The sequence below is a fragment of the Phoenix dactylifera genome, chromosome 1 (genome assembly GCF_051530095.1).
Source record: "Phoenix dactylifera cultivar Ajwa chromosome 1, Ajwa_hap1_PhDact_Kaust_v1.1, whole genome shotgun sequence".
NCBI lineage: Eukaryota > Viridiplantae > Streptophyta > Magnoliopsida > Arecales > Arecaceae > Phoenix > Phoenix dactylifera.
Genome location: NC_143190.1, coordinates 12,954,776 through 12,967,356, shown reverse-complemented (window position 1 = coordinate 12,967,356; position 12,581 = coordinate 12,954,776). Strand labels below are relative to the sequence as shown.

General features: G+C 38.4%; 2 protein-coding genes across 4 annotated transcripts; one reads left to right on the top strand and one right to left on the bottom strand.

The window, feature by feature from the left end:
• Window positions 1-456: 456 nt before the first annotated feature.
• Window positions 457-5,591, bottom strand: LOC103697403 (basic helix loop helix (bHLH) DNA-binding superfamily protein). Of its 3 annotated transcripts, none has more exons than XR_015980798.2 (2): window positions 5,379-5,591; window positions 457-894 (listed from the first exon to the last, which is right to left on the bottom strand). XR_015980798.2 is itself a non-coding variant. In XM_039134536.2 (2 exons), the coding sequence occupies exon 2, from the start codon at window positions 4,953-4,955 to the stop codon at window positions 1,299-1,301; it is 3,657 nt and encodes a 1,218-aa protein (XP_038990464.2). In that variant the 5' UTR covers window positions 4,956-4,974; window positions 5,379-5,558; the 3' UTR covers window positions 1,053-1,298. The 3 variants fall into 3 exon arrangements, 2 of the variants coding, with proteins under 2 accessions (XP_038990464.2, XP_038990463.2); XM_039134536.2 differs by lacking the exon at window positions 457-894 and adding an exon at window positions 1,053-4,974 and having other exon boundaries at window positions 5,379-5,558; XM_039134535.2 differs by lacking the exons at window positions 457-894; window positions 5,379-5,591 and adding exons at window positions 1,053-4,974; window positions 5,208-5,365.
• Window positions 5,592-8,766: 3,175 nt separating this feature from the next.
• On the top strand, window positions 8,767-11,810 carry LOC103697400 (1,4-dihydroxy-2-naphthoyl-CoA thioesterase 1-like). The gene is made up of 3 exons (XM_008779251.5): window positions 8,767-9,027; window positions 9,118-9,309; window positions 11,355-11,810. Exons 1-3 carry the CDS (start codon window positions 8,896-8,898, stop codon window positions 11,505-11,507), a joined length of 477 nt encoding a protein of 158 aa, XP_008777473.2. The 5' UTR covers window positions 8,767-8,895; the 3' UTR covers window positions 11,508-11,810.
• Window positions 11,811-12,581: the final 771 nt, after the last annotated feature.

The following is a 12,581-nucleotide window of genomic DNA, read 5'->3' as shown; positions in this document are numbered from 1 at the left end:
TGACAAAATTCAAGAAACTGGATGAGATGGATATATCGACTGACAAATGTAGGATAACACAGATAGGGACCAAAGGAAAAAATCAGTTGAGAATCTTGAGATGAATATGATGAAATAGATAAGTGGTCAGCCCTCATATCCTGAAAAAGAGATTTTTCCTGTTTGAGCAAACTACAAAGTCCTAACACAAAAATTTAAACAGTAATTTCTTACTAGTCTTAGTTTTTTTTTTAAAAGATATACAAACTTGGTATTTAAAAGAGAGAGAGGAAAAAAACAGGAGCTAGTGGAGCTGAACTAGGCCTTTGAAAGCTAAAACCTTCATGGAAGGCATTCTCAGTTTTTAAAACTTAAGCCAAAATATTCAAATGAAAGTATGAGAACAATTGTCACCAAATGAAGATGATTATGTAACTGAGACACCATGAAAGAACCCACAGGAGGAAGATCATCAATGAAAACAAGAACCTATAGGGAATTGTATATCTTTTAGGAGCATATGATAAAAGAAAACAAACTGAAATTGCAAGCCACCATGACCTGAACATATTTTGAAACATCAATTAACCAATTTTAAACAGGGTCAGATGGATGGCATCATAACAACCAATCCAGTTATCTCTCCCGAAAGTCTCTTATTTATTATTATGCAGAAAATGTAGTAGGGAAGGCAAAATTTGAAAAATGCAACAAAAAGCATAAAAAAAACATAGAAAACTATGCCATGGTGCCAATTTAATACTCATAACTGCATTTGTCAAGGGATGAACATAAGCATACACTGACAATGGAGATCTTGCCATGTAGGTGCTTCCAGCACCTCCCACAACCACCATAAAGGATTGCAGGTGTAACCTCCTGGTCATGGGTGTTGAAGATGGAAACCACAAAATTCTGCAAATGGTTGCACTGTTGAAATCAGCATTTGTGATTTCAAAAAAAATGCAGTTGTAAGTAGGTACAGTTAAGCTAGAAGACTTTTTGCCTTTGCAATAAAAGCAATAGTAATAAACCAAGCAAAAAAAGATGGGTTGCATTTAAGAATCGCAACATTACTACAAGAAGCAAGAATTTCTTATATGCTTTTTCCAAAAATTAAGAGGGGCTACAAGTTGAATTTAATCAAAATGTCTGCAGCAAAGTGTTAGAAGCATTAAAAATACTTTTGAGGTATCTGACATGATCACAAAGTAGCGTGAACAAATGTTGTCATCAGAGAAGGTGATCAAAATAATCGCAAGTATCTTACAACAAATTTCAACTCCTGATACAAATTGTCCTGCCAGTCCTTCCAACAATCAGCAGTTATACTCCTTCAAGGGTGACCTTCTATCAGTAACCTGTCCTGCTTTGTTCCTTGAAGGGGAGATATTGTTCCTGCCATCTAGTTTGCTGGAGGTGAACAGATCCTTCCTATCGGAAGTTTTCACACTGTCTTCATTCCCAGCTTTCTGCATGACTCTATCCCAGGTTCTTGTAAGGTCTTCATCCATATGAAATATCATGCCTATCATTTCATTGAACCCCATTACTTGCCCAACTAACTTTCCCCTTTCTGATGTAAACTGTGCAATGATATCATGAAGGGCTTTTATGTTGGCCTTACACTGTCCTAGCTGGTCCTCCAAAGTTCTTTTGTTATTCTGTGTGGTTTTAAGTTCATTCAGAACTAGAATTTGCTCTTTCTCCTTTTCCAACTTCTCCGTCGCAACTTCAGCTTTAAGTCGTTCTACACACTTCTGTGAATCAAATGATAATTTTTCTTCAACCTTCAATTTCAACTGGAGAGTGCTGATTTCTGTTTCCAGTTCAGCAATCCACATGTTCTTGAACTGGATTTCCTGCTCATCAAGCAGGTAATCTGCTGCAAACTTCTGCAAAGCCTCATAAAGCTTGCAGATCTCAAGTTGTTTGCCTGCAAGTTTCGAAGCAGCAGCAGCTTCAACAAACTGAGTAATATTTCGTTCAAGTGATAAAACATGCTTTTGAACACCAGCAATTATGTTCTCTTTTTCTTTCATAACTTTAAACCACTTTGCTTTCTCTTGCCCGATGGTCATCAAAATTTCACTCTCTCTTAGCACGTAGTTTTGTCCTAGCAAATCAAATTTGGTTTCTATTCCTTTCAATCTCCTGTTCACATCCTCTGCAAATTCAAGAAATTTCTTCTCGTGTTTTTCAGTGATCTTCTCAGCCTCTAACTTGACCAGAGTTGCAACTTCAGACTCTCGCCTGGCATTATCTTCTTCCATACAAATGATGTGCCGCCGAAGCTTTTCTATAATCTTGTATGTCTCTTCTGTTATTTGGCGAAAATTCTCCTTTTCTTCCATGAGAGACTTTTCAGCTTGTATCTTGGCCAGACAAGCAACCTCCAATTCCCTTGTGGCTGCTTGCCTTTCATCATGACATTTGTACAGTTGAGTTTCAAAATCAGACTTGATCTTCTCCATCCGCTCCATAACCAGTTTCTGTTGTTCCAATTCAAATTCCACTTTGTTCAACTCACTAGTTTTCTCAGCAAGAGCATAATTTGCTTGGTCTAGAGCATTTGAAGCTTTTCTCAAATCCTCCTGAAGGTTGCTTTCCTTCTGAGAAGCACGCCTGACATTATCTTCTTCCATACAAACAATGTGCTGCTGAAGCTCTTCTATAATCTTGTCTCTCTCTTCTGTTATTTGGCAAAATTTCTCCTTCTCTTCCATGAGAGACTTTTCAGCTTGCATCATGGCCAGCAAAACAACCTCCAATTCCCTTGTCCCTGCTTGCCTTTCATCACGATATTTGTTCAGCTGAGCTTCTAAATCAGATTTGATCTTCTCCATCTGCTTCATGACCAGTTTCTGTTGCTCTAATTCAAATTCCACTTTGTTCAGGTCACTAGTTTTCTCAGCAAGAGTACAATTTGCTTGTTCTAGAGCATTTGAAGCTTTTCTCAATTCCTCCTGAAGTTTGCATTCGTTCTGAGAAGCTCGCCTGGCATTATCTTCTTCCATACAAACAATGCACTGCCGAAGCTCTTCTACAATCTTGTCCCTCTCTTCTGTTATTTGGCGAAAATTCTCCTTCTCCTCCATGAGAGACTTTTCAGCATGCAACTTGGCCAGCAAAGCAACCTCCAATTCCCTTGTAGCCGCTTGCCTTTCATCTTGATATTTGTTCAGTTCAGTTTCCAAATCAGATTTGATCTTCTCCATCCGCTCCGCGACCAGTTTCTGTTGCTCCAATTCAAATGCCACTTTGTTCAGCTCACTGGTTTTCTCAGCAAGAGCATAATTTGCTTGTTCTAGAACATTTGAAGCTTTTCTCAAATCCTCCTGAAGGTTGTTTTCTTTCTGAGAAGCTTGCTCTTTTAAGCGGTCAAAATTCCTGCATGATTCTTCAAGCATCCCTTTATATGTGTCAAGCTCTTTCAGCACCATAGCATACTTCCACTCAATAGATTCTAGATACTCAATCCTGCTCCGCGATGAGTCTAACATCTCATGTTCCTGGATTGCCTTGGCCTGAGCTTGCATAAGAGCAATGTTCTTCTGCCTTAATTGTTTAGTCATGAGAGCAATTCTTTCCTCGACTTTTGCAGTATGCTGTTCCGCCTCAAGTTTCAAAGGTTCGATATTTGAACAGGACTCCAAAAATTTCGATTTCAGTACCATAAGCACCACCGAAATCTCTTCATTCTCTAATTTTTGTTGCATTAATAAGGAATGGCTGCCTTTTAACTCACTCTGCAACTCCTGAAGCTGTTTATCTCTGGAACTTAGCTGGGACAGGCATTCATCCAAATTCATCCCTAGTTTCTCTATCTGGGCTTTCAATTCAGCTTCTCTAGCCTTCAGTTTCTCAGAACAACCTCTGTGGGCTTGCTCCAAAGCTTTAAATTTCCGACGCAAAGTCTTCAAAGAAGCAGAAGCACCCACTCCATCAATTTGCGCTTCTTGATGTTCCTTCAAAGATTCCCGCAGCTCCTCATTTTCCTGTTCAATTTGATATCTTGTATATTCCATTTCTTTAAGGTCAGTTGCTTTGATAGCCAATGCATTCCTTAAAGAGGCAATCTCCTCATCTCTCCTCGTTGTCAGTGCTTCAATTGTCGATCTGGCCTCCTCATACTCCGAGACAACATTGTCATACAATGACTTTGATTCAGACATTTGAACCTCCAGCAATTTTCTTCGGCTTTCTTCATGGGCTAGGGCTTGGTTGCACATGTTCAACTGAGAACGAAGGTCTTCCAGCACTCTAGTTTGAGAATCCAAATTCATCTGCAAAGTACGAATCTCATCAAGCAAGTTGGATCTCTCCGAACCCCATTCCCTTTGAGCTGCCCGAAACTCATCTTGAAGCTTACTGTGAGCTTCCTCGAGATGCCTGAACTGCTCGATCTTCCATTTCAGCTGGTCCTCAACTTCCCCTTTCTCCTCCTCTAATTTCAGCAACATTTCATCTCGCCTCCTCACTACTTCTCTAGGTGCCTGAGCCCTCTGCTCTGCATCAGAATACCTCCTCTGAGACACTGACAGAAGACTCTTGAGCCCTTCGATCTCTTCCCTATATGAACATATCATCCTCTCCTGCTCTTCTCTTTTAGCATGGGCCAGATCCAAAGCCGAGACGAGCTCTTTGTTCTCCCCTTCCAGATTCCTCATCTTCTCCCTAAAGCTGGTCCTCAAATTCTCGTTTGCCAGACCCAGACTCTTCAAGGCTGATTCTTTTTCGGCAACAATGGATTTCAAGTCTTCGTACGTCTTCTTCACCAAACAAATTTCTGCTGCCTTTGTATCAATCTCTCTTTCTTGCTTCTCCATCTTGGCCTTCGCTTCTTGGAGCCTATCGAGTTGCTCGTCGTGAGCTCTCCTCAAGCTCTCAGACAGTTGGCATTTCACCCGGTACTCTTCCTTGAGCGTCTCCATATCCGACCTCAAATCCTCCAACTCCTTGTAAACTTCGTCCATTTCCAGTGCTTCTCTCGATCTGGACCCAGAGAACATTTTATCGCAGTTTTAGGAGTAATTTTTGTTTTCAAATTTCAGAAAGTCAAATTACGCCGTTTTCTTTGATATAAACACAGCAGAACAGATCAAAAATATCAGTAGCATAAAGAAACCTATCGGATTCGCCTAAAAGTGCTTGAAAAGAAAATGAACCGAAAAACCACTACCTCGCGAAAAAAAAAAGGGAAAAAAAAGAATCCAAACAGAGATCACCTCAGTGAAAATTTAAGATGAGATCTGAGCAATATCAAGAAAAATAGCTCCAAATAAGCCCACATTTTCTTCGAGATGGCTAAAGAAGAGAAGGGCACTACAGCTCTAAAGTAGATCTAGGGCAAAAGAGGAAGGCAAACCCTAGACATAGAATAGGGGAAGGAAACTGACCTGGAAATGGAAAGAGGAGAGGATGGAGGCGATCGGGATGTATGGATCTCCGCCGGTAATACGTCCTGGAATCTGTCAGGGAGGCTAGAAACCAAGGAAGGGAGTGGGATCCCTCCTTTGTGTCCTTTTCCCCCGGTGGCTCCGTTTCGGCGGGCTGTTGGTTTGTTTTCAACTTTTCGAAATAGAGATCCATGACCTTGAGATTCGTGCACACGTCAGCGATTCGGTTAGGTTCACGTGGGATGCAAAATTGAGATTTAATTATGGATTTTTTTCCATACAGATAACCTTCTAAATATCAAATTTTATATAAATATTCTTTCAAAATTGATATTTACATATATATCCTCGTAAAATTCTATTATTGTACAAATGCCCATAATATAACCGTTATTCCAACAGTGTTAAGAAAAATTTATTTATATTAATTAAAAATAAAATAAAATTTTAAAATTACGCTATTGTTTATGTTTTCTTCTCCTACTATCGAAATTGTGATCTATTTGCATGTTTACCTATTAAGGGTATTTTAGTTATTTTAATTTGAAACCATTAATTTTTTAAAATTAACATATGCACGGATACATATGCAAAAACAAAAATAAAAAAAAAAGTAGAATGACAAAACAAGTGTTTTACAAGGATATACATGCCAATATCAATTTTGAATGGCATTTTGTTGTAGACAAAACTTTCTATTTTTGCCACTTAATCAGTGAACTTGATTTGTGATGCTTATATGCCGTTGATGTAGGTTTCTTGCATCTACTTTAGATTTGCAAATGACAATCACTTTTGAACTCATATCATTTATCCATGTTTGCATAACACCATATTACTACATAAGACATGTTGCCATCAATTTGGGAAAATGGTATCAAATTTCCAATGGAATATCCTCTAATTGTCGATGTATAAGTACCATCCTAAGTGTCAGGACATTGCTGCTTTATTATTCATGTGGCGTCCCGATCGCCATGTTCTAAAACATCCCTTACTCAAGTGTCGAGATGGTGACACAGTCTAAGAAAAACTAAGATTGCTTCATCAGCCCTTGTCTCCCATCTTCTTTTCAAGTCCCACACTTTTCTCGATTAACAACGGCGGATTCTCCTTTTTTTAATTAAATAGAGTCCCAAAAAGAATACAGAACAATGTTTAATGATATTATTAAATAATTTTAAGAATCACATTTTTTCTACTTATTCTTCGAATTGTCACGAGGTGAGCATATCTTTAATAATCTCAAACTAAAGCATACCTAAAGATGAGCGTTTGCCCTGGATGTGACGTTTGAGCCAGAAGAAGGTGAGAATCTATTTATATGCATCAATCTGGAGGTGGAAACCTGGTCAGCTAAAAAAAAATCATAATTTAGCCATTAACCTAATATTAAAAAGGCTAAAAAGCTATGCCAAAATACAGATAATGACTATTATTTGATATATCACTATTTATTAAAAATATAAATTTGTTTAAATATTTAAGCTAGTTACAATTTTTTTCTTTTATCTGGAAAAATGAAATTATGCTGACAAACCAAGAAACTGGTCTTCGTGAATATTTTATTTTTAAATAGAACAAATAACACGCCTGACAAGTAAATATTTTGGGTAAATCTCTTATTCAAAGCTATTGGATAGGGGAATACAAATTCGTTTGTGCAAATTTTAGTATCCGTGTAGAAGGACCTATGAACAGATTCAATTTGGTTACTTCTCTCCAAATTATGTGCTACAGAATGGGTAAAAAGCTAGTAACAAACTAGTGAAGAAGTTGCAGGTATATACTTAGAATTATATGGAAAACAATGTAAAGCCATGACAAAACAGTTTCTGGCATATCTTTCCATCAGTCACCATTGCTTTTATGCAAATCATAACCCTCCATGTTTCTTTCTCTGTGTCCCACCCAAACAGTCATTTTGATGGAATCACATCCATCCATCAAATAAACCTTTCTTTTTGGCAAACTATATGTTGCATGTGCTTAAAAACAATTTCAATAGTAAGAATCTTGATAGCAAGGACACCTAGCGTGCATCTAAATCGCTATTATTAATAGGAAGAGAGGAATGGTCAAGAGCATGATGGTTGAACAAATAAAAGCTTCTTTGAATATTCCTACAAGATTCGGTTAAAAAATCTTTCAGATGTGGATTGGGTCTTTCAGTTAAGCACGGCTCTATCAAAACACCTTCCAACCAAGTTCTATTTATAACTACTATCTTCTAAAAATCTCTATAGATTTTTTTTTTTCCTTCCTGCATCTTAAAAATTGGATTTAGGTTGAAATTCGAGCACACTTGTAGAAGATGGTAGCTAGATAGGCCAAGAGTTCTGCAGAATTTTTAATTCAATTCTACAAGAATATTCAAATAAAATATAAAATTTTTAGAAGTAATTAGTTATAAATGACCAATCTTGTGGTGTCTTGCTCACTTTCTATTCAGTTTTTTTTGTACGTGGTTGAAAGTAGATCGGTGAAATTTAGAAGGCCTTTTGTCTTGCCCCCTTCAATGCCGATAGCCTAATGGAAATGTTGCATCTATGCTAGTGTATGATCTATTCGGCCTATCAAAAAAAAGAAAAAACATTGTATCCACATCGATCTTGGATTCTCCGAGGTTGAAGTAAGTAGGATCAAGACACCGTTAGATGTGTGATACATCCCCGGGCTTCACTCCATCACGAGATATTTCGCAATACATGGACGGATGATAAGTGGGCATCAAACTTCCAAATTCCCGGCAGCTTAACCTTTTTCAAATGATATCCATACCACGGACTCAAAGATCACCATCGCATCATCGGCTAAAATAAAATTTTCACCATGTGGAAACAGCATACGGTGCGGTGGGACCCACGAGACTAGGCGGTTCGTCGTGCTTCTGGAAGCAAGCCGAGTCTTGATGAATGACCGGTGTGACAGTTGGGCCGTCACGGCGTTCCATTACTCGGTTCCCGTTTTTTTTCCGTTAGAAAAATCGATTTACATCTGGCAAGCGCAAATATACGCAATAAAAATAAAAAATAAAATATTTCGAAGTGCGCAAGACAGCTCATAATTTTCGGCCCATACGATACTACTCGTATGGCTGGCTACATAGGCAGCCATCCAATCCGCAATCTCATTAATTTTATGAAAGATATGCTTGCTCTGAAACACCACTCTATTCATGGTTCTCACTCGGACTTCTCGGATTCTTTGAATCTATTTAATAACCATAGTCAAGTCCTCCAAAATAAATGAGCAAGCCCACAAATTTAGTTGGACATGTTAAAGACTTGTCCATACGGCCTTCAACCTTGTACTAAAAATTTTGAAACATCGAATAGCTCACATGCTGCCTCACCCTGGCGCTCCACCTACCGTTTCGACCGCCGTCTCAGCCTCTTCCAACTACCCTTCCACAACGACTCCGTTCGCTTCTTATTAATCTCCCTTCCCATCCATACCCCTCGCTCCCCCTCCTATCAATCCCAACCCGGACGATCCCAGCCGTCCGCCGGCACCGATGACTACATCCCCTGCGCCGTCCAAGACGGCGGAGATCGACGCCGCCCTTCACGCCTTCGGCTTCGAGGTCGACGTCCTGTCCCCGGATCGCGTCACCGGCAGGTTAAAGGTCACGGAATCCTGCTGCCAGGTACGCCGTTCTCCGAACCAGTCCATATTTAATGGCGCCGATCGATGTGATTGACTGATGTTTTGGGATGGGAACCGGAATCGATCGCAGCCGTTCAAGGTGCTGCACGGCGGGGTGTCGGCGCTGATATCCGAGGGCCTGGCGAGCATAGGAGCGCACATGGCGTCGGGATTCCGGCGGGTCGCGGGGATCCAGCTCAGCATCAACCACCACCGGAGCGCCACCGTCGGCGATCTCGTCTTCGGCCAGGCTACTCCCATCCACGCCGGCCGAACCGTCCAGGTCCGTCCGTCCAATCCCACTTTGTTTTAGATCGATAATTGCGATGATTCCCTTCTAATTTTGGGTTGGGACGCGTGGAACGATTCGGTCCGTCCAATGACCAAATTAGTATATGTTGAGAAGATACTCTCTTCTTCCCCACCACCGACTGGTTTCCACCCAAATTCTAGTGTAGCGATCATGTCCCATGTAGCACGTGAGGTTTGTCACGTGAAGTTGGTCAGCAAAACTTTCTCGTTCTGACTACAAGACAGCGGGCAGGACCCGGCAGCGGCATTAGTTTACCTCCAAGTCGTGGTCTTAATCGCTTTCATTGGGGGACCATTGTCCCCTAGCTAAAACTCAGACTACAAAGTTTTATTCTTTTCTTTTTGGGTCCAGCGCGACTTCCGTCCCTTTTAAGGCTAGTGTTTTGCATATGCTGTGCATATAAACTAATTATTAGTTAGATCTTTAAAATAACATGTTCAGAGGACCTTATCGGATGGTAGATCCTGATTGAAAGAAAACATTATGGAAAGGAAAAAAAAAATTGTTGATGCTGAATCTTTTGAGAGATGACAATTACACAGTTTGGTTTATATATATATTGATACAGAGAGAAAAAGAGCTAAACTTGGCTCCATTTGAGTGGAGAGTGGATCTATTCTTATATTCAGTTAGATCTATATTAGACAATAGAGATTTCGGAACTGTTGGATGTAATTTATCATCACTAAACTATTTATATAAAAAAAATTATATAATTTAAAAATTTCTAACCTATCCATCAAGTAATTAAACATATATAATTTAATATTATTTAGATCGCACAAGTAGGCTCAGCGTGCGCTCTCTCTCTCTCTCTCTCTCTCTCTCTCTCTCTCTCTCTCTCTCTCATATATATATATATATATATATATATATATATATATATATATATATAATTTTCTTCTTATTCTTTTATCCTAAGATAGTATATGAAAGGAGCAAATTTATCGGTTTTGTTAGTAGTCCACTTGACAAAGACCCTTTAATGACTTGCTATAGTTAAAGTGAAATACAAGTAGTAAATGGGTGAGAGATTCATCTTGTTCTCATATTCCTTCTTGCTTTTTTAAGGAATTTCTTTTTTCATTCATTACTTAAGAACCATTTAATGATTATTATACTCGAGAGAATTCAAGATTTGCTTAAGCCTTGTAAGACATGCATGATTATTTTCTTTCTGATCTTTGCCAGGCCTCCATCTTAAAGTTTGTGTAGTATCAGATATCTGGTTCGATTAAAGCAACTTCAAAATGGTAACATTAGACGTTTGATTGTTTAATTTTGAAAGTTGGGTTCATTATGATTGCAGTATCAATAGGCGTTCTTTTCTTATTTTCTTCTTGTTTAAATTAAGTCCAAGTAGCTGAGTAGAGATAATATTTGTTACGACCTGATTCAAATGCTTTAGAATCAATTTTTGTAGCGCCCTAAAATCTGGAAGCTTTGGTTTAACACTTGCACTTCTTTATATTAATGCTTCATGATTCCATGATGACATGGTATGATTATATTATAGTATTTTTTGCATGAATGGTCTCCCAAAATTAATATTTGAATGTATACCCTCGTAAAATACTTGTTTTGCTATTCTGTCTTTTTTTTATTCTTATTTTTGTATATGTACCTACGCCATCTAACGTCATTAAAAAAATTAACAGTTTCAAATAAATATGACTAAAATACTCTTAATAGGTAGATGTCAAAAAAAAAAACGTTTATAAAGCAGTCGCGATGGGGGGCCAAAAAAAATAATTTCAAAATTCTATTTTATTTTTAATGAAAATAAATATGGTTTTTATTAACGGTGTTAGAAGAACTGTTATATTAGGGACATTTGTGCAAAAATGGTGTTTTATGAGGGTACAGAAATAAATATAAATTTTAAGAGGATATTCACACAAATTTAAATTTTTAGAAAGATATTTATAAAAAAAAATCCTATATCATATGAAGGCCAAGGGTATAATTACTTGCAAATTGTTCATCTTACTAAATTTTACCTCCTCTGCAAGCAGGTATGGGAGATTTGTTTGTGGAAGTTAGATCCAGTTACTTCTGAGAAGACAATTCTACTGTCCTCATCTAGAGTCACTCTCTTGACAAATTTACCTGTGCCAGAGAGTGCCAAAGATGCAGGGGATGCTCTAAAGAAATATGCCAAGTTATAAGCTGGATGTCACGGTGTGTTCTGTTGCAAACTCATTGTGAAAAGGGAAAAGCCAAATGAATGTTCTCCAAGTTCAAATTATTTCACTCTTGTATGTCTGGAGTTAATTAAAACTATACCTCTTCATAGAAACATGGTCAGTGGTTATCTAGCTCAGAAATTAAATGCCTTACAGGCTAGTTAGAATCTAGAGGTACATTTATTCGATATATAATAACTGAGCAGTGTTTCTCCAAATTTGTTTCTCTTGAAAAAAATAAAATATGAATGCACTAGAACTTCAAAAGGAATTTTATCAGAAAAATGCCATACTTTTTTATTTTTGCAAAATGGGCCACTGTGAACTATTTTGCAAAAATAATCCATTTCGGATTTTGTTGGAATATTACACTCCCCACCTTTTGTCACTCCTACAAAACCATTTCCGTGTGCAGCAGCACGTGTTATGGGTGCACTTATTAGATGTTCATGATTAAAGGTATGTACTTTAAATGATGGACAAAGTCTAAAATAGACCACTTAAGCCCAGAAAAAAACAATAATTCTGGATTTGCAAGAACAGAAATAAAATGAATATTTTTCAACAAAATCCCCGACTTCAAATTATTCAATCTCTAGACAATTGCTTGACGATGGATAAATTTAATTTTACAAAAATACATAGTCGGATCATTCTTGGTACCGGAATTGCTAGTGACTAAAATGCCAAGCTAGTTTATATTGCATCACATATTGCAAGGTTACAATTAGGGGTGCAAATGACTTGACTAACTACCGAAGTGGTAGCACGGTGGGAATGAAGCATTGATTCCACCGGAATGGTCCAGATTCGCAACGCGTGGACGTCGATTAAATACGGGGACCGGATGCCCCCCGTCTGCTTTGCTCGGTAAAGTCGCTATCTGGTCTGTCATTACTTAGATGGTGCTAATGTAACATACTCACACGGAAATAGGACTGTCACACTGATGGAGTTCTGCCATGGGTGGGAAGGATACAAGTAAAAAATATTCTATCCGCATCGAACACTCTCCAGCAGAGAGAGAGCCCAGTGGGGGGCCAGTTTTAAACCCAA

Bases quoted from the DNA above. Each gene is read 5' to 3' on its own strand.
- LOC103697403 (XM_039134535.2), bottom strand. From the start codon at position 5,272: ATGTGGGCTTATTTGGAGCTATTTTTCTTGATATTGCTCAGATCTCAT. The intron at 4,975-5,207 runs GTGATCTCTGTT...CTCTGGGTCCAG, and splicing joins CATCTTAAATTTTCACTGAG to ATCGAGAGAAGCACTGGAAA.
- LOC103697400 (XM_008779251.5), top strand. From the start codon at position 8,896: ATGACTACATCCCCTGCGCCGTCCAAGACGGCGGAGATCGACGCCGCC. The intron at 9,028-9,117 runs GTACGCCGTTCT...AATCGATCGCAG, and splicing joins TCACGGAATCCTGCTGCCAG to CCGTTCAAGGTGCTGCACGG. The intron at 9,310-11,354 runs GTCCGTCCGTCC...CTCTGCAAGCAG, and splicing joins ACGCCGGCCGAACCGTCCAG to GTATGGGAGATTTGTTTGTG.